Below are 21837 nucleotides of genomic sequence, written 5' to 3' on the forward strand. Positions count from 1 at the left end.
CAACCCCAAACTCCACCCAAACCTTTTATCTTCAAACGTCTGTCTGTCCCTTGAATGCCTGTGACACCAGAGGCTCACAGCACTCGGCCATCACCAAACTGTTCTGTCTGCATGACCAAGTACGACAATGGCACTAATTCCGGCCCTTCATGCCGCAGAGCATCTCCACGCAATCGTGGACATGGGCTCAAATGGGATTCGATTCAGTCTATCAAGTCTGCAACCACCGACACAACGCATAATGCCAACTCTATACCAGCACCGAGTAGGCATCTCACTTTACGATGCACAATATTCACAAACAGGCGAAAGAATCCCGATAGACGACAAGACCATCAAGGCCGTCACAGCAGCTTTCAAGCAATTCAAACGCACTTGTCAAGATTTCGGAGTACCAGAGCAGAATACTACAGTATTGGCAACAGAAGCTACGCGAACTGCTATTAATTCGGAACTTTTTCGCGCGGAGATCAAGAAGGCAGTTGGGTGGGAAGTGACGATGCTTGCTAAGGAAGAGGAAGGTAGGGTGGGTGCTATGGGTGTGGCATCTTCTTTACCTTCGTTGAGTGGGCTTGTTATGGATCTTGGAGGTGGGAGTACGCAGTTGAGTTGGATTGTGAAGAATGGGGCTAGTGATGGGGTGCGATTGCCGCCTTCTGGAGCTGTTAGTATGCCTTATGGCGCTGCTGCGATGGCGAGGCGGCTTGCTGAGGCGGAGAAGACTGGGACGACTGCGAAGCTGCGAGAGGAAGTCTACAGCGCAGTGAGAAATGCTTACGAGACTTTGCAAGTGCCGAAGGAATTGGAGAGAGCTGCGACAGAAGCGGGTGGATTCACGTTGTATCTTTCTGGAGGCGGGTTTCGTGGCTGGGGTTATGTGCTGATGAGCCAGCATCGTATTCAGCCATACCCGATACCTGTGATCAACGGCTTTCGTGTCAGCAGAAATGCTTTCCTGGAAATCGATCAAGTCAAGGCTGCAGCTGCGGATTCACTCGAACCCACTGGAGAAGGCGAGCTGTTCAGGATATCGGAACGTCGTGCTGGACAAGTACCAGCTGTTGCATTCCTTGTCAACGTCCTTGCTGAAGCGCTGCCACAAGTCAAGGAGGTTCGTTTTTGTCAAGGTGGTGTCCGGGAAGGTCATCTATTCTCATCGTTTCCAACGGAACTCAAAGCAGAGCTGCCTCTGGTTGTGGCTACCCGACCCTTCGCAAACACAGAATCTTCGAAGAAACTTGTCGCAATTCTCGAATCTGCATTTCCTGCAGGCTCAACATCTGGTGCTGCGGATGACTACAAGAGCATCTTTATCCCGGACTTGCTCGAAGCGTTCGCGAATCTGATATACTACCACTCCAGCCATTCCAAAGACCTCCAGGCTTCAGCAGCACTCCGTAGCACCACAGCAGGCGTCCTCGCCAGCGTTCACGGCATCACTCACGAAGCCAGAACGCTCATAGCATTACTGCTTTGTGCAAGATGGGGAGGAAGCATACCTCCAAGCGACCAAGTCTTTAAGCGCAACCTTGAACAACTGATCGAATCACCTTGGACACTATGGTGGATCAACTATCTCGGCGCAGTGGCTTCCTTGATCGCAAGTATCTACCCTGCAGGGCCACTGGTAGGACATGAGCGACTCCGCCTCAAAGCCGCATGGGACAGAGATGAAAAGCAGCGAGCGCTTTTGGTCTTGGAAGTCGGTGTCTCCGGCGATGTGGATGAAGAAGTTGTCGAACACGAGGCGCACGAGGTAGAGAAGGTTGGTAAGCGGAAACGCTGGATTGGTGGGCGAGACGGCATCGGTCATCGATTATCTGTCAAGGTCCATTCTATCAGATCTTGATACAATAATGACATGAAGCAGACTGTCATCAAGATGTCGTGTTTGGTCGAATTCGTGCGGCTAAGGCTAAGAATCCTTCTGGCTTCAAGCGGCATTTGAAATCTGCTTCGATCCCAAGGAGGCTAAGTTAGCTGTGGACAGCAAAACGTAAAGTCGCATTTAACGACAATCGTTGCTCTCTTGTCGCAGCCCCAATAATGCGCCCAGCTCGCTTCGCAAGACCTAGTGCCTTGAGCACGCTCCAGGAAACGGAGGTATGAGGAGTAATGAAGTACTTGAGTCCGTGAAAGAAGTACACAATTTTTATCATGGGCTTCCGTTTTGCTTTCCGGCAGGAGGGAGGATGTCGGCCACTATATTGTCCAGGTCTTGCCTTCAGATCATCGAAGTGTGGTGCATAGGAGGGAGACAGGCTTAATTCGGAGAGCATGTGTGGGCCGTATGGCAGTGTGCGACGCATACCGACCACGCGATTGTTGGCTCTTACTGTCGCTCGGGTCGGCAGTAGACCACTTTCGGTACCGTTGAAGGGGTTTTGATATTGAGGTCTGCCGATAGTGCTTCAGACGTGATGAACAACGCCCTTGAATTGGCAATCAGTGCATTCGAACCGCACCATATTGCAGACTGACTCCAAAGATCTGTGCACGTGCAGCGGTCAGAGTCCGATGCCTCGGACGCGTAGATGGGTAGTTCACAGTTAGAAGCAGCAGCCCAGGTAGCCGACCAACCAGATGCCGATAGCATGTTCAGCAGAAGCCGATGTATAGCCTGCGATATTGCACAGTCGCTTATGAAAATAAGTTCACGCCTCTGCACTTGGAAATGTCTTGGACTTTGGACTTGTGATGGAAAGAGGATGCCGCCAACTTCACTTCGCAGGGATACCAGACAGATCCCGTCAAATGCCGATTCCCCATGCGAGGAGTTCGCGCATGCCGATCTGCCAAGAAACGCGGAGAGTGTGTCGCATCTGCAGATCAGTGATGTGATGCGCGGTGTTGGAGTGGCGGCCGACGACTTCATCTACCGCTCGCGCCTCCCATCTCTTCTAGACCGGTTCCAAAAGCCGGACATCTCAGGAGTTCTGGTATATAGTCCTCGTCGAGGCACCATCGGCAGGGATCCATCATCCCAGCAGCTTTGACCGAGAACATGGCTGATACCAAGACTGCCGTTGACATGATTGAGGACCACGAGCCGCGAAAGGGTAGCATCACAGTGAATGCAGATGCTGCTCTACATGGAGACAGAGCGCTGGCGATGATTGGTGATGAAAGAGTTAGATTGACAGAAGAGGATGTATGTGACTCTGATGGAAGGAACTCCCCTTCACGCACGGACCAAGCTGATACAGAACCGCAGAACAAACGCATACGACGGAAGACGAACAAAGTCATCTTGACTATCCTGATCTGGGTGTACTTTCTTCAAATCGTAAGTCCCAACGCTTACCTCGACTCTGAAAATCAACGCTCACCACCTACCTTTCCAGCTGGACAAATCAGTGCTTGGATATGGAGCGACTTTCGGAATGAAAGAATCTACTGGCCTCGTGGGTAACCAATACTCTCTGGTCGGCAGTATCGCACCTATCGCACAGCTCGCTTGGCAGCCATTCTCATCCTATTTGATCGTCCGAGTTCCCCACCGGATTCTGATGCCCGCTCTGGTTCTGGGTTGGGGCATTGCTCAGACGTGTATGGCATTCGCCTTCAACTACGAAGGACTACTTGCTGCACGCTTCTTTCTGGGACTCTTCGAGGGTGGCTGCTTGCCCCTCTTCAGCATCATTACCTCGCAATGGTACCGCCGAGCAGAGCAACCCATCATCGTAGCTGCATGGTACAGCACGAATGGTCTTGCAACGATCGCTGCTAGTGCATTGAGCTTTGGTCTTGGTCATATCAACTCTTCTGTGCTGGAGAGCTGGCAAATCATCTTCCTGTTCGTCGGTCTGGTGACGGTCATTACAGCACCTGTTGTATATTGGAAGCTTGACAACGACATTCCATCAGCACGATTCTTAATTGAGGAGGAGAAACCGCAAGCTATTGAGCGTCTGAGAGCCAATCAAACCGGTACCGGAAGCCGCGAATTCAAGTGGGGCCATATAACGGAGCTGGCCCTCGATACCAAGACATACCTATGGATTGCTCTATCATTACTCCTCAACGTTGGCGCAAGCGTGACAAACGTATTTGGACCGACGATCATCAGTGGCTTTGGATACGACAAGTTTATCACTTCACTTTTGAATATGCCGTTCGGGGCGCTGCAATTTATCATGATTCTGTTCGCTTCATGGGCTGCACAGAAGTTCAAAATCAAGTCACTTATCCTCGTGGCACTTGTTTTACCTGTTGTCGCTGGTCTGGCCATGCTGTACACCATCTCACATACGGATTCGAACCAAGGAGCTCTGATGGCAGGCTATTACCTTTTGGCCTTCTTATTCGGTGGCAATCCCTTGATCGTGTCCTGGGTCGTCGGAAACACCGCAGGCACAACCAAAAAGAGCGCCGTGATGTCCGTATACAACGCTGCTTCGAGCAGCGGAAATATCATCGGGCCATTATTGTTCAATTCTCGAGACGCTCCGACATATCGACCAGGTCTGAGAGCCGTGCTCGGTATCTTTGTGGCCTTTGGAGCGTGTGTGCTACTTCAGGGCGCTAATTTGATGTTCATGAACAAACTCCAAGAGCGCAAGAGAGTCGCAAATGGCAAGCCAGCGAAGATCAAGGATCTTAGTATGTCGAATGAATACCAGGATGTGGACGATGCCGTGGACTCGGAAGCGGGAGAACAGCACGCGAGAATCGGAGACCAGGCGTTCCTTGATTTGACAGATTTGAAGAACGATGAGTTTGTGTTCATTTATTGAAGCGGATCCTTCGAACAGAAGCGTGATAGCATTTAGCAGTGAATTTGACGAACTTGGCAAAACAAGCCCCATGAACAGCGAAATCTCTCCGCAACGCCGAAAAGCAGAACAGAGACTAGAATTGAGACTCCGTGAAACTCGAGTGCTCTTTCGATACTCGTATCTCAACCTTACACAGTGCAGCGAAGGCGCTTTGGCTCCACAAGCGAGGCGAGCTCAGGATCAAGTCCGTGAGAGCGATCGCAAAACTGTCCATTCTCACATTGTAAACGGCGAACCCATCACCAGGATTACCTTTGAACGCAATTACCTCCGAGTGCAAGCGCCTCACTGGATGGACTCTCGATTCATGAATTGCTTCGCTGATCGGCTTAGCGACCTGCGCTTGCACCCAGAGGTAGTTGCTCCCAGAGATAGTCGCATTCACAGGTAGCCACGACCAAACCAGCCACAAAGCAGAACCTCTTATCACCAAGCGAAGCACATGAATGAAGAAGCTCTCTATCTCTGACCGCTTCGCTCGCATCCATCTCGGCCGCCAAGTCGGCAACCCCATCCCAACCACGGCATTCCGGCAAACAGCAGCAGGATTCCGGACCCGATTTTGTCTCGGCTGCACAATATCTGCAAGAACAGTCACAAACCGGGGGACCGAATTACTGGTACAAGCTCCCGACTGGAAGATTGTCCTTGTCGACCTAGTGGGAGACTGCATTGGTCGGCATTGGCGGATATTATAGACTCGGCTTGGTTTCAGGCATGCGCATTGTGCTGGTATGTATGCTATCTCCCCGCGGGACTGTACGCGAGAAGGAGAGGAAAGGGTGTGGATGCTTGGTGGAGGATTGGGGATGTATTGCGTGTTTTCGATTGATACTGCAGTGTTACTGTCTTCTTTCTGCCAGGTGAATCAAGCGATGACTGTGTGCATTGCAGTGTAAGAGACACCGACGACAGGATGCAGTGACGCGATCACGGAGAGATTCAGTATGTTTTTGTATCCATGCACGACAGATGGCATGTACCACAAGACTGCTGGGCAGGGTCGTCGGGCATGTGGAAAGTTCGCTCTCTGACAACGTAATGCATGCTGTTCCAAACTGATTCAAGCTGTGTGACTCTGTGCTATAAGTACAATAGGTATTTCCCGATGCCTTGACGCCTCGCTGAAAGCAGATCCCTCATTTTCTTCAACCTGAACCGTGATTACAAATGCCAAAGCGACATCTGCACCTTGATGAAATATTGATGATAGCACGAATGCATGTTGTCTAAGGATCTCTTCCTCCCATGACCTTCGCTGCTTGCACAGCCTGCATCTTGTTCTGCCACGCAGCTGCAGGCTGGAACTTCTTGACTGTTCTAGCCTCCTCCAAACTGTAGCCTGGAATACGGATCCCATACTTGCGCTCGAGCACGATTTGAATATCACGAATGTCGAGTGTCTGGTTGGGTCGCATCTTTGCGAGCTTGCAAGCGTCTCCGAGCACACTATCCGTGAAGTCGTCGGCGAGCTCCAGCATGACCTCCTCCACCTCGGGGCTAAGAACGTTGGATGATTCGCTATCCGAGGCTGCTGGCGCAGCGCCAGTCACTTGCCGCACGAGCTCGTCCAGTTTGCGCTTGCTCAGCACACGGTCGCCTTCGCCCTCCAGAGTGAAGGGCGGCGGGCGCTGTATGCCAGGTTGCTGCATCATGCCGGCATTGTTGTATGTTGGGCGCGCAGGCGGGCCAGGCACGGGCTGCTGAGTCTGTGGTCCGAGTTGAAGGGTTTTCGGGATCGGGAACTTGGTGTTGGCGCTGCTTTGCTGTGTTGTCTGCAGATTTGGGTAGGTGGGCGTATTCTGCTGCGACGTATTGTTCGGCTGCGTGCTGAATGGGAGCCCGTTGGGCATCTGAGGAGCCTGCGGCCCCTGTTGCTGAGGCTGGTTTTCGCGATGATAGGACTCGGCAGCGGACGCCATAGCAGCTTGATGAGTAAGAGGCTGTGGCTGCCGACCATTCTGTCCCGCACTGTTGGGCATCGCCGTCTGCGGCGCGCCGGACTGCTGACCAGTGGCAGCCTGGTTCGGGATGCTCGTGTTGATCTGCGGTGGCCGTTGCTGCTGCATCTGCGAGCCCATGTTATTCTGCTGTGGAAAATTTTGCTGCTGCTGCGGTTGCTGCTGCGGTTGACCCGAGCTCTGCGCCATCTGCTGTTGATTTGCGGCTTGCGGCGGTTGCGCGTTCTGTTGGTTTTGAGAAGCGCCTTGTTGATTCTGCTGGAAGCCAGCTTGTGGCTGTGGGGGAGAAGGCAATCCATTTGTAGGCTTGGCGTCCGGCTGTTGCTGTTGCGACGTAGCATTCACTGCGCCCTGCTGAGTTGCGGGACGGGCTTGCTGAGCACCATCGGCTCTGCCTTCGCCACGTGCCTTCCAATTGTTCCAGTTCTGGTTCACAGTAGCGACCGCCTGCTTTGCGGCCTCAAAATTCTTCCGCATGTTTTCCGGTACTGGCTGTTGTGATTGCTGATATCTACTGAGCTGGCTCTGTACGCTGCGCGCCTGGTTCAAAATCTGATCGCGCTTGGCGAGGATGGAGTGGGCTTGGTTGCGCCAGGCTTGCTGTTGCTCTGCAGGAATCGTCAATACGACATTGTCGAGATCTTCTTGCGATTTTGGCATGAGCTGAGGAAGTTGTTGTTGGTTTCCCATCGCATTGCCGCCCTGTCCTCCTTGACCTTGCTGTCGCGCGCGAGCAGCCGCTTGAGCCTGCGCCATTTGCTGCTGGGTCATTTGACCAGCCTGCTGGCCGGGCTGTTGTCCCTGCTGTTGCTGCGACATCTGCTGTGGCTGCCCGCCCTGCTGTGCCGGTCGCGGCTGCTGGTTCTGTTGCCCAGGCTGGCCCTGCGCTGAGTTTGGGCGATTCCTGTTCGCAAGCTGAGCCATGAGTCGACTGCTTGCGGTACGAATCTTTGTCTCTGCCTCTTTGCGCTGGTCACTGCCTTCCGGGCTGTTGTTGAACTGATTCCATATCTGCGTCAATCCTTGCTTATACTGGAGCTTCGAGGGAGCGTCAAGGAATGGCAGCTGGTCGATCTGCTCTGGCCGAATCATGACCGGGTTCCCAGAGCTCGGAGGTTGCGCCATGGTCACGTCGGCTGAGCTGATATGGATGGTCGGCGAGGGTGTGTGATCGCTCTATGGCGTAACGGTTGGTGGGACGGACGGAAGATGGGCGGGCGACAGCGCGGTCACGATTGAGAAGGCCAGTCGCACCGATCGCCGGGCGCACAAGCACAGCTCCGTGAACGATAGACGACCGATTTCGAGGAATGTTCGATCAGTTGCAGATCGTGGCGTCGTGAAGAAAGCGGCAGACTGTTCCTTCTGTGAAAGCGGTCGCGTGTTTGATGCACGGCTACGTGAGGTCTGAAGTGAGGCCTTGATCCACGCCAAGATGCACCGTCACGAGGCTCACATCGCGGCTCACGCCTACGAGTGTCAACGACACATGCGACTTCACGGTCGCTGAATCTTGTGAAAATCGTGCCGAATGTGCTAGTGGAGGCAGTGACATGAAATGAGTTCGGCGGGCTTGGGGATACAATTCACATTTTGAAAAGTCAATGAAAGTCATGTTTCGAAGAAGGACAAAGCACTTGCTGCTCATCACACGCTATTAGAACAGCGGCTTGCTGTATTAGACGAATTGTTGCAATGGTCTATTCTCTGTTGGTACATTCGGACGCCTCTGCCGATGCCAAATCTCGGACAGACGCCTGGCTCCAACGTTACAGTAGCTCTGACCCATCTGCGTAGCTGCGTGCCGCATAGAATTGCAAAATAAGCCATAAAGAGCCTTTAACCCCAATGGAAATCAATTTCGATCGAGTTTCCTGCTGGTGCTGAGCGAGCTCGTAATATGCAGCAGTAGATGTATTGCTTGCCCTGTACCACGGAATACTGCCAACCTTAATTACTGATCGTGGCAGTCCTTTCAAGACGGCGAGTTCCAGCAGGAGTCGACTGCGGCAAAGCAAAACAGAAACCAGGACTGAGACTCCGTGCTCCTCTGCCATGGAACTCGAGTGGCCTTTCGATCCTCGTATCTCTCCCTAGTGCAGCGTAGCTAAGGCGCTCTGTCTCGACAAGCACGGCAGCTGCGGAGCCCAATTCGCGAGAGAGATCGCGAAGTAAGCGTATTTCACAATTTACGGTTTGCCGTCCGCATCCAGGGAGCGCCGCTTTTTGCACCTTTGGCAGTCAAATGTTCTGATTGTGCGCCAAGTGATAGCTAGTCGACTCTCGTGTTTGAAGGTGTGACATCAGGAGAAATCGCAAAGACTTCATCCTCCAGCCATTCTCGTACTTCGTCCCATGGAGCCTTTCTCATCCAGAAATCGATCAGTTTTGTGCTTGCATGTACAGCATCAGTGCACCCATCCATGTCTTCGTACACTGAGATATCAGAGACGTTGACATTGTCGAACTCTTTGTCTCCAAAATCGTACTTCTGATGCTCCTCCGCATTCTGGCCTCGAAAAGAGTGGAAATTCACGATCCTTCCATAACGTCTAGGGATGCTGTCAGAGAGCAATTCGCGATGGCAATGGCCGCGAGCATATGAGTCCTGAATGAGGTGCAAGCAACTCCCCAATGCACGGCGATCATGCATCACTTTTCGATACGTGCCGTTCGTTGTGAGCAGCGTGTTGACCGTGTCATTCTCATTCGGTATTGTTCCCTCATCAAAAAGGTCGCGTAGCGGGTACGTCGTCTCAGTTCCATCACCTATGGTCTTGATGTCGCGAAGCTTCACTTCGTTGGTGATCTCGCCCAGAGCAACCCGATACATGATCTGGAGCCACATCATGATCTTCCGTTTCGTCTCTTCGGGGGCTTCTCCTGGAGCATCGGCCATGCTGTGTAGGAATTGCAAATCCCCGAAATGTGATCGCGCGATGAGATTCTTGTGCCCTAGCCATCCATCCTTCGTGCAGTCGGCATCAAAGATAGCGCCATCGGCGAACTGCACTGCCCAGTCTTTCCCGATGCCACGACTGTAGTTCTCATTGCTCGGATTGAACCACCCTTGGTTGTTGAACAGCAGATTTGAAGGATCATCGTTCCAAACAATCCCGCGCAGGAACTCCAAAATATCGGCTTGTTTTTCAAGAATCAGATTGAGGTATGTTGTCGCTGGATCGAGCTTGAACTCGGAGTGTATCAATGCTGCCAGCGTGATTGTCTCATGGACAGGAGGATGCCTGAACGGCCCCAGGCCGCCGCCAATGTACATTGTGCTCAAGACAAGTCTCGAGGCTGATCAACGTATGGTGACGAGCTCATAGCGAATGACGAAAGTTTTGTGAAATTGTTTCGGGAACGTCCGGCTAGGATATTGCTGGGCTGAAGTCGGGTAACAGATCCATGATAAGGAGATTTGGCTTCGACCCAGTGGCCCTAGATGGGTGAGTCAACGAGGGCTATATACTTCTCAATAGTTTGCAATCGCTTCACTGCCAATCAATATCGATTATCCTACCATGTGCGCCAAGGTTGCCAGCCGCGCTCTGAGTACGCTGCGTCTGTCCATCTACGCTGGCACAAAACACAGCGGACCTCAGTAGAGGAGGTGATAAAGCTTCTTGCAGAGTCTGGTGCTTGTCGAAACGCCTGTGCCAGACTGTAGACATGGCTTGTGACATGCGGCGTTCCGAGACTGCTCGCGCGTGTTTGACCATCGTGAATACAGGTAGGAGAAGCAACACCTGGCGCATGCGCACAAGTAGCGTGACCGTGACTCTGACACTGGCGCAGAGCACGCCCTCGCCAATACTCCTAGCTGTTGGCGCGAGCCCACATGATGATGCAGTGAGAACGTGTTGGTGTTGGTCGCGGTAGCGGCAGTCACGTTTTCGGCGAGCGGAGATCGGCGCTAGTGGGCCCGGTCCGCCGGCTTTGTCAGTTCTCCGCAAGCGCTCCTTCTTCACTGCGCCTCCATCCTCGCTTCTTCCACCTCCTCTCCACCGACCACCATTACCGACAACTTCTCTTCTTCATCAAAACCTCCGTCGCCATCATCCGACAGCCACCGCGCTGCGGCGACACACCAACTCGCACATCAGCGACCGCAAGACTGCAAGCACTGAGATCCACCGGACGCCGCGGCTGTCTGACGCATCAGGCGCTGATTCATCAGGGTAAGCTAGCGAGACATATTGGCGAGCGGCAGGCAGAGGAATATCAGAAAGACGTTGGGTTCGAGTTTGAGACAACACTGTCGACCACAGACAGCCTCCTTTTTGCTTTCGCATACTCGTGCGGTGCACTCGAGGTCGCACTGCGCCCCGGGTGTCATTCAGCCGTTTTTCAAAAGACAGCCAGCGCGCCTGGTGTACCTGTCGCAGGCAGTTGCTATTGAATACAAATCCACCTTCCACGGTCGTGCATTTCTGAGCTAGTCGGCAAAGCCTTCTGTTCACTTGTACACCACAATTCCCTCAGTTCTGCTGCATCGTGTAAATTGCGCCCGCGCAAGGAACTACTTTTCTCACACAAAACCGACAGCGCGAAATCTTCGCTTCTGGCCCTTTGGCTCTGGTCATCGCACCTCATCAAATCGCCACCATGTCTTCGTCCATCTTCTTCAAGTTCCGCAATCAGAAGGACCTCACGCCAATCGCTTTCGATGGCAGTAGTCTTTCTGTGTTCGAAGTGAAGCGCGAGATCATGAAGATTGCTCGACTCGGTGATGGCAAAGACTTTGACCTGGACATCTCGACTTCTGACACCAACGAGCGTGAGTCTCTATACCGCCATCCTATCTCACGTGACTTTTCACTGACTTTGTACACAGTTTATGATGATGATACGACCCAAATCCCGCGGTCGACCACAGTCATCGCGAGACGTATGCCCGCAGCTAAGAATGGTGCTGGCCGGGCAGCTCGATACGTGACTGGCTCCATGCCCCTTCACGCGAAGAACTCACATCGCACCGAGTCGAACTTGAGAGGTGGCGTTGGCAAGAATGCTTCTGCAGCGAATGGTGTCAAGGACATGAGCTCGATGACGGAGGAGGAGAAGTTGGCAGCTGTAATGAATGCTAGCAATACCCAGTTCCAAGCAGATCTTCAGTCATCTGCGAGTATACCAACGAAGCGCAATGCTTTCAAGCCAGCTGCTGTACCCGACAAGCCGCTGCCTCCGGGATATGTCTGCTATCGCTGTCGCAAGAAGGGACATTGGATCCAAGCATGTCCTACTAACAATGATCCCACCTTCGATGGCAAGAAGCCAAAGCGCACCACAGGTATTCCGCGTTCTATGCTTGAAAAGGTCGAGGAGCCCGACACCGACAAGGAGCTTCCTCAAGGTGTCTTCATGAATCAGGATGGTGATTACGTCCGCGTCAAGACCGACGACGCCACCTGGCAGAAGATTCAGGAACAGCAGAAGGCTGCTGCTGAGAAGGCCAAAGAAGCGGCGGCAGTTGATCAGGAATTGATCGACCGTGGTCTTCTTTGCACTCTGGACAACCGTCCGTTCACTGTACCCGTGAAGACGCCGTGCTGTGGCACCACATACTGCAATGATTGCATCGAGAACGCACTGGCCGACAACGACCTCATCTGCCCAAATTGTGGTGAACAGGCACTGCTTGACGACCTCAAACCAGACGAGGAAGCGCTCAACAAGCTTACAGAGTACGACGCTGAGAAGAAAGCTGGCAAGTTGCAGAAGGAGAAGGAAGCGTCCAAGAGTCCCAAGCCTGAGGATGCTGCAGCACCAGGATCACCAGATGCCAAATCGCCAGCGTCTGCGGCTTCAGCCTCAAAGAAGCGAAAGGCAGATGACGAGCTCGACAACACGCGTCGCCCAAGCAACCCAGCCAACACGACTACGAGCTCGTCCCAGCAAGGCACGCCTGCGACCGCTGCTCAGACGAATCCGACACAGCCACAGCCGCCAACGGCACCAAAGAACATGACCGAGTTCGTCAACCAAATGAACGCCATCTCCGGTACTATGGGAGGTGGCCAAAATGGTATGAACTCATTTGTCAACCCAATGATGAACCAAATGATGCCAATGAATGGCATGGGCTTTGGCATGGGAATACCTCCGATGATGAATCCGATGGCTATGATGAATGGCTTCAACCCTATGAACATGAATGGAATGCCATTCAATGCCATGAACGGCATGGGAGGCTTCAATAACGGCATGAACGGCGGCATGAATGGAGGCATGAACGGTGGCATGAATGGCATGAACAACGCTCAGCAGCCATGGATGAATGGACCTAACCGCAACGGAGGAGTACCCACGGGACCCGCTGCTGACAATGGCGGAGCCTACTTCCGCCAGCCTGTCAACCCGCATCGCCACAACAACCGCAATCGAAGACAGAGGAGCGTAGACTATAGAGAGATGTAAAGCGGTCAGCTTACACCTCGATCGACACGAAGGACGAGGACAGCGTGCGAGAGAACAGATGATATCTGTCCGCAGGAACGAACATCGTGTTACACTCGGACCTAGTCAGCACACAAACCCCCTTGCGGTCTGAACGCAGACGGAGACAAGGAAAGCCGGCGGCTTACCACAACCACTGGCCTGAACAAATCATAACGACAAGGATTGAATCGAAAAGGAGAGAAAAAAACATTTCTGATTGCGTTTTAGCGAAGGCGTTGGGGGACAACTCAGAAGCTCAGCAATGGCTAGGAGCTTTTTGCATGAATGATATGATGGGCACCACAAACGAATGGGTTAACAGCACGACTCTCTACTACGACAGCTCAAGGGCGGACTGCATGGTCGTGCACTTGGTGCGCGAAGAATGCAGGTCGCTACCTGCTAGAAGGCGGCTTAGCTAGCTGCTGAAGCAGGTAATTTCACATATATCCTGCTCAATGAACAAAATCACATAAATGCATTTCCCTCTTCATTTTCCTCGCCCGTGTGATCGTCTGCCGCCTTGTCTGCTACTGAATGCCGTCGGCGGGATGTGTTCAAGTTCAGCATGCTTTGTACGTGTCTCACGTGTGGTTTGCTGGAAACGTTCATGCTATCACAAACCGTTGGTCTGTATCGCTGTTCATGTCATGCTCTTGATATCGGGCGAATGCAATTTATCATCACAAGCCCAGTATAAGTACAAACGTACGCATCTCATGCGTACATCACCACGAGTGCCTGTCCTCCCTCCACGCCTCCGTCTAGTCCAAGTTCGCCGTAACGTTGGAGAACTCGCCCTTCTCCAACTTCGTCTTCCAGAAAATGGGGTTCGTGTCCATGAAACCGTGCTTCACCCAGCCCTCTTCCTTGACATGGTACAAATTGATGAAACCACCAGAGAAAGCATCTCTGTGCGTCGCAGCCAAAATACTTCTCTTGCCCAATTCCAACGCCTCCTCATCTTCGAGATCGTACTTGTACTCTGCGTCTAGCACACCGTAGGCGAATGTCTGACCGGATCCCACACAGAACAGGTTTCCTGCTAATCGTGTTCCGTCGCTGTCGATGTAGTAGAGCGCGGGACCTTCGCTGGGTGTTACGCCGGCGCACATGGTTCCCATGCTCAGACCCATGCCTTTGTAGCTGTAGACGAGGTTGGCGAGGATTTTCGATGCGGCGGCGACGGAGATGCGACGCTTGTGGCGGAGCTCGTGGAGTCGACATTGCATTCCGAGGTAGGCGAGCCAGTATTGACAGTCCTGTGTGCGGTTTGTGTTAGCAGCTAGCTTCTTGGTGTCTGTCACGTTGAGCTGGGTCTTACAGCAGCTCCTCCTGCCATGGTTCCCAACAGCACGGGGTTGATCTCGATGACCTTCTTCACGGTCTGACTGGCGATCCAGTTTCCTGCTGTTGCTCTCGAATCTGTGGCGACGATGATGCCGCCCTTGAAGCGGAAGGCAAGTGTCGTTGTTCCGTGGGCGATCTTAATGGGGCATTGTGGATTGGTGTGGTCGTCGGTCATGGCACGCAGCCAGGCGGCATTGTTTGCGACGGGCGGCAGGGCGAAGTTCAGCGATAGTTGCGGTTGAAGATCGAGTGCAAGCTGTTGCTGGTCTTCCTCGCTGTAACCCTCGTTCTGGAATGCCGGCCGGCTGTACTGAGCCACCAGCGCGTCCATGGTGGAGTGTGTGGGTGTGATGGGGCAGTAGAGCTGGTGATTTGTTTGCGGTGGTCAAGCTCCAGCTGTGGTGTCTGATGGAAGAGGCGGACGTTGATGTCAAGGTGTTCGCTGCGATTGTCCAGCGCTGGAGCTCTCAAGGCCGCAGGCGCGACGCATCACCGCGCTTGTGCACGGGCCATGCCATGTCTTGAGCACCAGCCAATAGCCACTTCTGGCGGCCAATCTTTCACTGCAAAACATGATGTTTCTGCTGTTGTCAATAATGCTGACTGCTTCAAAAGCGTCTACAGGGTGTTTGGTGGATGCAAGAAACGGCCAGCAACATGGCTGAAGACTGGCGCAAGACCATCTCCTTCAGCGATCGACTGCAGTGCACTACTGAAATGCAAGTGAGTATCCTTCCGACTGGGGCGGTAGACAGAGGCTGACTTGCTTTAGTACATCCGCATACAAGACAGCAAATCCAGGATGTCATCAGTCGGAGGCTTCAACCCAAGCTAAGGCGCGAGAGGAACTTGCTCGAAGAACAGCACGATCGCTGGTACGTTGTGCTGTTCCTTTGATCAAAACTGTACAAAGTTGACCTGCTCTAGGAGGAGTACCACCAATTGATTTCTCGTAGTGTACAAGAGTTGCTGGTCTCCGGCGCACCTACTCCAGCAGGAGATCTCCACCTCAACGAGCATCATTTTCCAAACCTGCCAGCAAGTGGTGCCACAATTGGAAGATACACGAACGCCGAGCACTTCAGCGATGGACTGTTCTCAGAAGTCTACCGCGCTCTGGATCCAGACCTGCCCTCAGAGAGTGGAAAATTGAGGATGGTGGCGCTCAAGGTCACCAATCCGTCGGCCATGCAACCACCGCACGACTCCATCCGTGAAGCTCGTATCCTGGAGAAGGCCACCAGCGAACACATCATTCTGCTCATCGAGACGTTTCGCCAGTCAGACGGTACCTTCGTTCTCGCCTTCCCGTACATGCCTTTCAGCTTGGACACACTGTTGCGCGAAAGGCGTCTCGATCCCCGGAGTTGCAAGACTATCATGCGAGATGTCTTCTCTGGCCTTGCTTACGTACATGGTATGGATATCATTCACCGCGATGTCAAGCCTTCCAACATTCTGTTGGCTACACCGAATGGCCCAGCGTATCTAGCAGACTTTGGAATAGCTTGGTCCGCCAACGACAGCGCATCAGAGCGCTCGTCCGAAAAGATTCTGGATGTCGGGACTACTTGCTACAGGCCGCCCGAGCTTCTGTTCGGTCACTCGGCTTATGGGACGAAGCTTGACATATGGGCCGCTGGATGTGTCGCAGCGCAAGTCTTTTGTTTGCAAGACAAAACTCTGTTTGATGCTGGAGATCTTGGGAGCGAACTTGCATTGATCAAGAGCATGTTCCAGGCTTTAGGCACGCCAGACCTCACTACATGGCCTGGAGCAGAAGAAATGCCAGATTGGGGCAAGATGAACTTCACCAAGTATCCAGCCAAGTCTTGGGATGAAATACTGCCAGGCGCGGATGCACAGGCCAGAGATCTCGTCAAGCAGCTGGTCCAGTTCGAGACCACATGGCGACCGACCGCTGATGAGGTGGGCTCAAAACACAATTAAGTCTCACCTTTGCATAGCTAACTGGTTGCAGACGCTACAGCATGCGGCACTGACCTGAACAAGCTGTATTCATGCACCTCTTTCACGTGGTTCCTGTGCCGCAAGTCATCACACCCCGATCAGCAGAAACGATGGACATCGCTCAGCGGCATATACCCTCCGCCTCCGGGCATCGTCGATCAATACTCTCTGCTACAGCTCCTGGTATTCTTCCGTACGCTGATCCACGCCACTTCTTCCTTCAAGGTCCCCAAAAGGCACCCTATACTGTCTTGGCACAGGCATCGCCTTGAACTCAAATTCGAAGCCAAGCTACAGTAAGCTATAAGAAGCGAATCTGCATGAAGCAGAGCTCGTACTTCATGTCGGTCTCCGAACGACAGATGCGACGATGTATCATCACATACAAGCAAGTAGCTTAGAATGAATATAATAACTGAACTGAGTTGCCATCCCATCGCTGCTTGCAAAGCAGCTACCCTTTCAGACTACTGACTCGCCCGACGAAAGATCACGGAACAAAATGCTCTTCACCACTCTCTTCCTGCTTACCCTTCCATGGCTCTCTCAGACCCTTCCCGTCGACGACCCCTCTTCGGTTGAGATCCGAGCAGCGGGAGGTTGTGGTGAAGGCATGCATGCTTGTGGTGGAGGCTGTATTCCTTATTTCGTCAAATGCGGACAGCAGTAAGTCGTTGTCTGCGTTTCGATTTCAGTCTACTTGGACTCAGAAAATCGTGCTCATGCGAGTTTTGGCAGTATCTCCGACGAGAAACGCTCTACCTACGCAGCTGAAGAGGAACTCGCCCCTAGAGATGCTGCGGGAGGATGTGGAGAGGGGATGCATGCTTGCAATGGAGGTTGTCTTCCGTATTTTGTTGGTTGCAAGTAAGTCTCTTTTCAATGCTCTTCGTCTCTGATATCAGCATATACACTACAATATCGGCCGTTCATCTTGTCAGTTCTGTTCAGTAAACTCTATCTGACAAGCGTGTCTACAGCTCCTCCGGGAAAAGAGACATCTCTGAAAGCGAGACTGAAGAACTTGCACCAAGGGCTACTGGAGGTGGCGGCGGTTGCGGAGAGGGGATGCATCCGTGCAATGGAGGATGTATTCCTTACTTTGTGGGTTGTGGTTGAGGGGAATCGTGAAAATCGCTGAGGGACTTGAGTGAGACTGTGCCAAACAAAATCATCGTGGAATCGACGTAAACCGATTAAAAAGAACCAGAACACATCATCTACTTCTCGAGCCAAAGATTAAGTCATCTATGCAGGACTGCCACCTTTGTCTGTCGTCGTCACAAATCAAAAGACACCTACGTCGCTAGAAGAAGCTGGATTCCTCCACAATCATCGTCTCATGAACGGCGCTCCGAAACGCCTCACCATTAGCCCGTACCCGTACAAAGCCCTGTTGAAAAGGCTGATCCGTCATCAATTACAATCTGATAAGTTGCTCAATCGTCTTCGTCCAGTTCTCCTCTCTGCCCATCTTACCAACCAAAGCGACAAGCTCATCAAGTGCTGTTTCGGCTTCACGCAAGCTCAAATGCTCGGCATCCCAGCTGAAGCTCAGTGCCACGCTGCGCTTGTCGTCAAGCAGGAAACCAGTAATCGTGAGACCGTTGTCCATGCGTGTCAACATCTGCTGAAACTGCAGTCCTTTTGGATTCTGCGCAGTGGGAGCAGTAGGCAGCCAGTTGAAACTTTGGCGGCGAATCAAAGGTAGTAATGATTCGGCGTCGCGTTCGCGCTCGGCGAATGTTCGAGTATCATCTTCGGAAAGATGGTCTCGTAGACGGTCCACAATGCGGAAGAAGGGAGTGTGGGCGTATGCGCTGTTTCGTTCCTCATCCTTGGTGACTTGTTGCATGAAGGACAAAACAGACTTGGAGCGTCCGACTGGGATACGGTCGAGGACGTACTCAGTGGTGCAACCGGAAACGTCAAGAGGATTCCCAGTGTATGCCTCTCGCTCAAGCGCGCTGTAGTCGGAGCTGAAAGGCCAGGTGCGGGCCGCGTTGATTGTGCCAAAGATGGCTTCTTTACCTTGTGTCTTCGCCACATTCATCACGGCGATCGCAGCCTTGACGAGCATGAACACGGGGACGTTGTGCTCTGCCTTCAGACGAGTAATGTCTTCGACCTTGACCATTCGGCGGACACCCTGTTGCGCTCGCACTTTGTCCGCTTGACTGACAGAACGCTCTCCTTTGCGCGCTTTTGTCCCGTTCCATCGAGTCCAGCCCAAGTCACTGCCCTTGAACCACTCGGGTGCACGCTGGGGAGGCCATAGAGATGATTCAGGAGTCGTTGAGATGCCTTGATGCTTCTCCGACCAGTACTTGATCCCACTGTCGGCCTCTGCGCCGTCGCGATGGTCGAAAAAAGCAGTTGCGTAGTCTTTGAACTGTGCATGGGGGACGATCTCGCCTTCGTTGGTAAGCAGAGTGACCACATCCTCCAACCAGAGCTTGGTCATGCTCATGTCATTGACAGCATGCGAGACGACCATCACTAGACCGGAAGTGCCATCGCTTCGTATCTTCGCAATGTGGAACTTGACTAGTGGACCTGGCGCACTGGCGTTGTCATGGACTGGATGATCCAGCAAGAGTTTGTTCAAATCATCCTTGGTATCGACTTCCCAGCCAGTAGTCATTGATGCTTTCAGCCACTCTTCGGTAGGTCGAACAGTGGCCAACAGCATGTCTTCTCCCAATGGAAAACCCATCGATCGCATAGTTGGATGGACTTCAAGAGAGGTCTTGATTGCGCGTTCCAGCGTGATCGCGTCAACCGGGGCAAAGTAGCTGAATCGCAAGTTCCATGAGCATGGCCGAGCCCGGTTGAGGAAAATGGCATCCCAATCAGGAAGTGGTATCACGTCTTCTACATCAGCCCACCTCATGCCATGAGGCGCAAGGACACATTCGGCTGCGTAGACGGTTCCCCAGAAGACATCCTCGTCTTCCCGGCAATGTGGCATATCGTGTATTGATGGCGGCCCCTCGCGCTTGGGCTGCACGGCCACGGCACTCTTCAGTGGCCGCGTGTCGATCAGATTGGCTTGATCCTGAATGGACTCACAGTTCTTGAAGTCTTCGACAGTGATATCCCGGCCGAGTTCCTTCTTGACAAGGCTGGACAGCTGCATCATCATCAATGAGTCCGCGAAAGCATCAATGAGCGTCGATGGCATCAACCCATCAGTGCCGCTGATCATTTTCCAGATGTTGATCAACTGGTCGACAGTCGAGCCAGACTTGTCGACGCCCTTTTCTGCCTCTGCCTTGAGATAATCGCGGACTACCTTGGCGAGTTCCACTTTTCTGATCTTGCCTGATGCCGTGGTCGGCCAAGCGCTCAAGCCAATATCACTCAAGCGCAGAACAAGCTTCGGCGCAAAAGCTGCACCGAGATCACGTTGCGTGTCATTCTTCAGCTCTGCCAAGTTGGCTTTCTCACCCTCGGGTTCGATGAGTACCGCAATGGGAACCTCGCCAGCCATGTCGTCGGGAGCGCCGACAACTTGGACTTGGAATACGCCTGGCTTTTTGCTGAGGTAGTCTTCGATGCTAGCTGGGGAAATGTTCTCGCCGCCGCGGATAATCATATCCTTGTACCGGCCAGTGATTCGAACAGCGCCATCTTCATCCATGATAGCTTGATCGCCAGTGATGATCCATCTGGTTCCTTCCTCATCCACATAGAAGTCCTTCTTTGAGACACGCGGGTCCATGTAGTGCGGAATGACCTGAGGGCCGCCGTTGTGTAACTCTCCGTATTGACCTCGAGGAAGAATGTCCCGAGTGCCTGGTTCACAGACCTTGACACAGGTCGCCCGCACAGGTCGTCCAGACATCACCTCGTTGTTTCGCAGCACTGAGCCTTCATCGACCGACCAGGCCATCGTTCCAGGAGATTCAGTCATACCATAGCTTGTACTTGACGGGACTTTAAGTGTCGACGCACAGGCCTCAATTAGGCTTGGCAGCACGCCAGCTCCACTGATATCGATGCTAACCAACGTACTGAGATCGGTCTGAGAGAAAGCAGGATGTGAGAGAATCGCCTGGGCAGTCGTTGGTACCAGACCCATGTGCGTTGCTTGGAATTGGTCGAAACACTCGAGTGTGGCTTGTGCTTCGAAAGAATCAGAGGGATAAATGACCATGGCTCCGCGAAGCCAGAACCCAAGAGACCAGCCAATGCCATACGAGTGGAATCCTGGAAGGTGTTGCACAAAACGATGGCCACTCTCAACCTTCTGAGCATCCATGTAGCCCAAGGCTGCATTGAGGCATTGGAAACTGGTCAATGCGCAAGGTTTCGGCAGAGAAGTCGTGCCGCTGGTGAAGAGAATGACGATCGTGTCATTTGCTCCGATGACATCTGGAGTGTGTGGGGGCGTCAGCTCTCCCGACATCACGTCTGAGAGCAAACGCCATTCTCGCTGAGTTGCGCCGACAGGATTGGACAAAGTGATGCGTGTGCCGATGGAGGACATCAACTTCTCGGTGAGATTGTGCTCAAGCTGATTCGCAATGATGAGGTCAGCAGTGACTATCACCACAGGCGCCACCAGCTCGAGCATGTGATTGATCTCATCCGTTCGTGTTGCCGTTTTCGGGTTGATAGGCACGAAGGGAGAATGCAGGTAGGCGCAAGCCCAATAGAATAGGGCCCATTCTGCTTGATTGTTGATGAGCGCCGCAATGGGTCTTCGTTCAATCGGGGTGATGCTGTTCAATGTTGTCGCCAATCGCCTGGCTCCGCGGTCAAGGTCGGCGAAGGTCCATTGAATGTAGTTCTTGTCGGTGTTCTGGCTGCCAACCCAGCGGAATGTGGTGGGCGTTTGATGCTTCGCGATCAGTGCCGTTGCATGAGGCCTTGCGCTAACTGTCTCTTGAAAGAGCTGCAAATGAGAGACGGATTGATCATCGACGCGCGGGCCATACTCGAGTGAAAGTGGTGTCCCGCCCATGGTTGCTCAAGCACACGAATTGCGTTTCACACCGCGACAGTAGCAGGCGATTTTGGGCTCGAAGTGCAGAAGGGAAAGGAGGACAGAATATGTACCTTGCGGGTTACTGCTCATGACCGCTGTCAGTCTCCGCCCACACGTGCGCCGCGGCCGTGCTGGGAGGAAGGGCCGTCATGATGCATATTAGCCTCGCCCGACTAGCGAAAGGGCTAAACATAGAGGTATCTCATAGATACGTACGCGACGCGGCCAGGAGGCGCTGTTCGAAAGAGAATCCTCAAAACTCGCCAAGGCGCTCGTTCCGGCAGCCATTCCATGTCCGTTGCACAAAGAGCCACAGGACATTCAAGGGCTGAATTCCGACGAT

General features: G+C 53.0%; 8 protein-coding genes across 8 annotated transcripts; 4 read left to right on the forward strand and 4 right to left on the reverse strand.

Moving 5' to 3' along the window:
* Positions 1-127: 127 nt before the first annotated feature.
* Positions 128-1849, forward strand: RHO25_011948 (uncharacterized protein; the record flags this gene model as incomplete). The annotated part of the gene is made up of 1 exon (XM_023603358.2): positions 128-1849. One exon carries the CDS (start codon positions 128-130, stop codon positions 1847-1849), a length of 1722 nt encoding a protein of 573 aa, XP_023454792.1.
* A 1155-nt stretch (positions 1850-3004) lies between these two features.
* Positions 3005-4736, forward strand: RHO25_011949 (uncharacterized protein; the record flags this gene model as incomplete). The annotated part of the gene is made up of 3 exons (XM_023603359.1): positions 3005-3151; positions 3215-3286; positions 3345-4736. The coding sequence occupies 3 exons, from the start codon at positions 3005-3007 to the stop codon at positions 4734-4736; spliced, it is 1611 nt and encodes a 536-aa protein (XP_023454791.1).
* A 1271-nt stretch (positions 4737-6007) lies between these two features.
* Positions 6008-7864, reverse strand: RHO25_011950 (uncharacterized protein; the record flags this gene model as incomplete). Its single annotated transcript, XM_023603360.2, has 1 exon — positions 6008-7864. The coding sequence occupies one exon, from the start codon at positions 7862-7864 to the stop codon at positions 6008-6010; it is 1857 nt and encodes a 618-aa protein (XP_023454790.1).
* Positions 7865-9011: 1147 nt separating this feature from the next.
* RHO25_011951 (uncharacterized protein) lies at positions 9012-10016 on the reverse strand (the record flags this gene model as incomplete). The annotated part of the gene is made up of 1 exon (XM_023603361.1): positions 9012-10016. One exon carries the CDS (start codon positions 10014-10016, stop codon positions 9012-9014), a length of 1005 nt encoding a protein of 334 aa, XP_023454799.1.
* A 1331-nt stretch (positions 10017-11347) lies between these two features.
* On the forward strand, positions 11348-13159 carry RHO25_011952 (uncharacterized protein; the record flags this gene model as incomplete). The annotated part of the gene is made up of 2 exons (XM_023603362.2): positions 11348-11519; positions 11577-13159. 2 exons carry the CDS (start codon positions 11348-11350, stop codon positions 13157-13159), a joined length of 1755 nt encoding a protein of 584 aa, XP_023454798.1.
* Positions 13160-13944: 785 nt separating this feature from the next.
* Positions 13945-14861, reverse strand: PRE2 (Proteasome subunit beta type-5; the record flags this gene model as incomplete). Its single annotated transcript, XM_023603363.2, has 2 exons — positions 13945-14442; positions 14505-14861. The coding sequence occupies 2 exons, from the start codon at positions 14859-14861 to the stop codon at positions 13945-13947; spliced, it is 855 nt and encodes a 284-aa protein (XP_023454876.1).
* Positions 14862-15187: 326 nt separating this feature from the next.
* RHO25_011954 (uncharacterized protein) lies at positions 15188-16538 on the forward strand (the record flags this gene model as incomplete). Its single annotated transcript, XM_023603364.2, has 4 exons — positions 15188-15249; positions 15303-15405; positions 15458-16459; positions 16512-16538. 4 exons carry the CDS (start codon positions 15188-15190, stop codon positions 16536-16538), a joined length of 1194 nt encoding a protein of 397 aa, XP_023454877.2.
* A 1383-nt stretch (positions 16539-17921) lies between these two features.
* Positions 17922-21470, reverse strand: RHO25_011955 (uncharacterized protein; the record flags this gene model as incomplete). The annotated part of the gene is made up of 1 exon (XM_023603365.2): positions 17922-21470. The coding sequence occupies one exon, from the start codon at positions 21468-21470 to the stop codon at positions 17922-17924; it is 3549 nt and encodes a 1182-aa protein (XP_023454878.1).
* Positions 21471-21837: the final 367 nt, after the last annotated feature.

The sequence above is a fragment of the Cercospora beticola genome, chromosome 8, assembly GCF_033473495.1.
Source record: "Cercospora beticola chromosome 8, complete sequence".
Lineage (NCBI taxonomy): Eukaryota > Fungi > Ascomycota > Dothideomycetes > Mycosphaerellales > Mycosphaerellaceae > Cercospora > Cercospora beticola.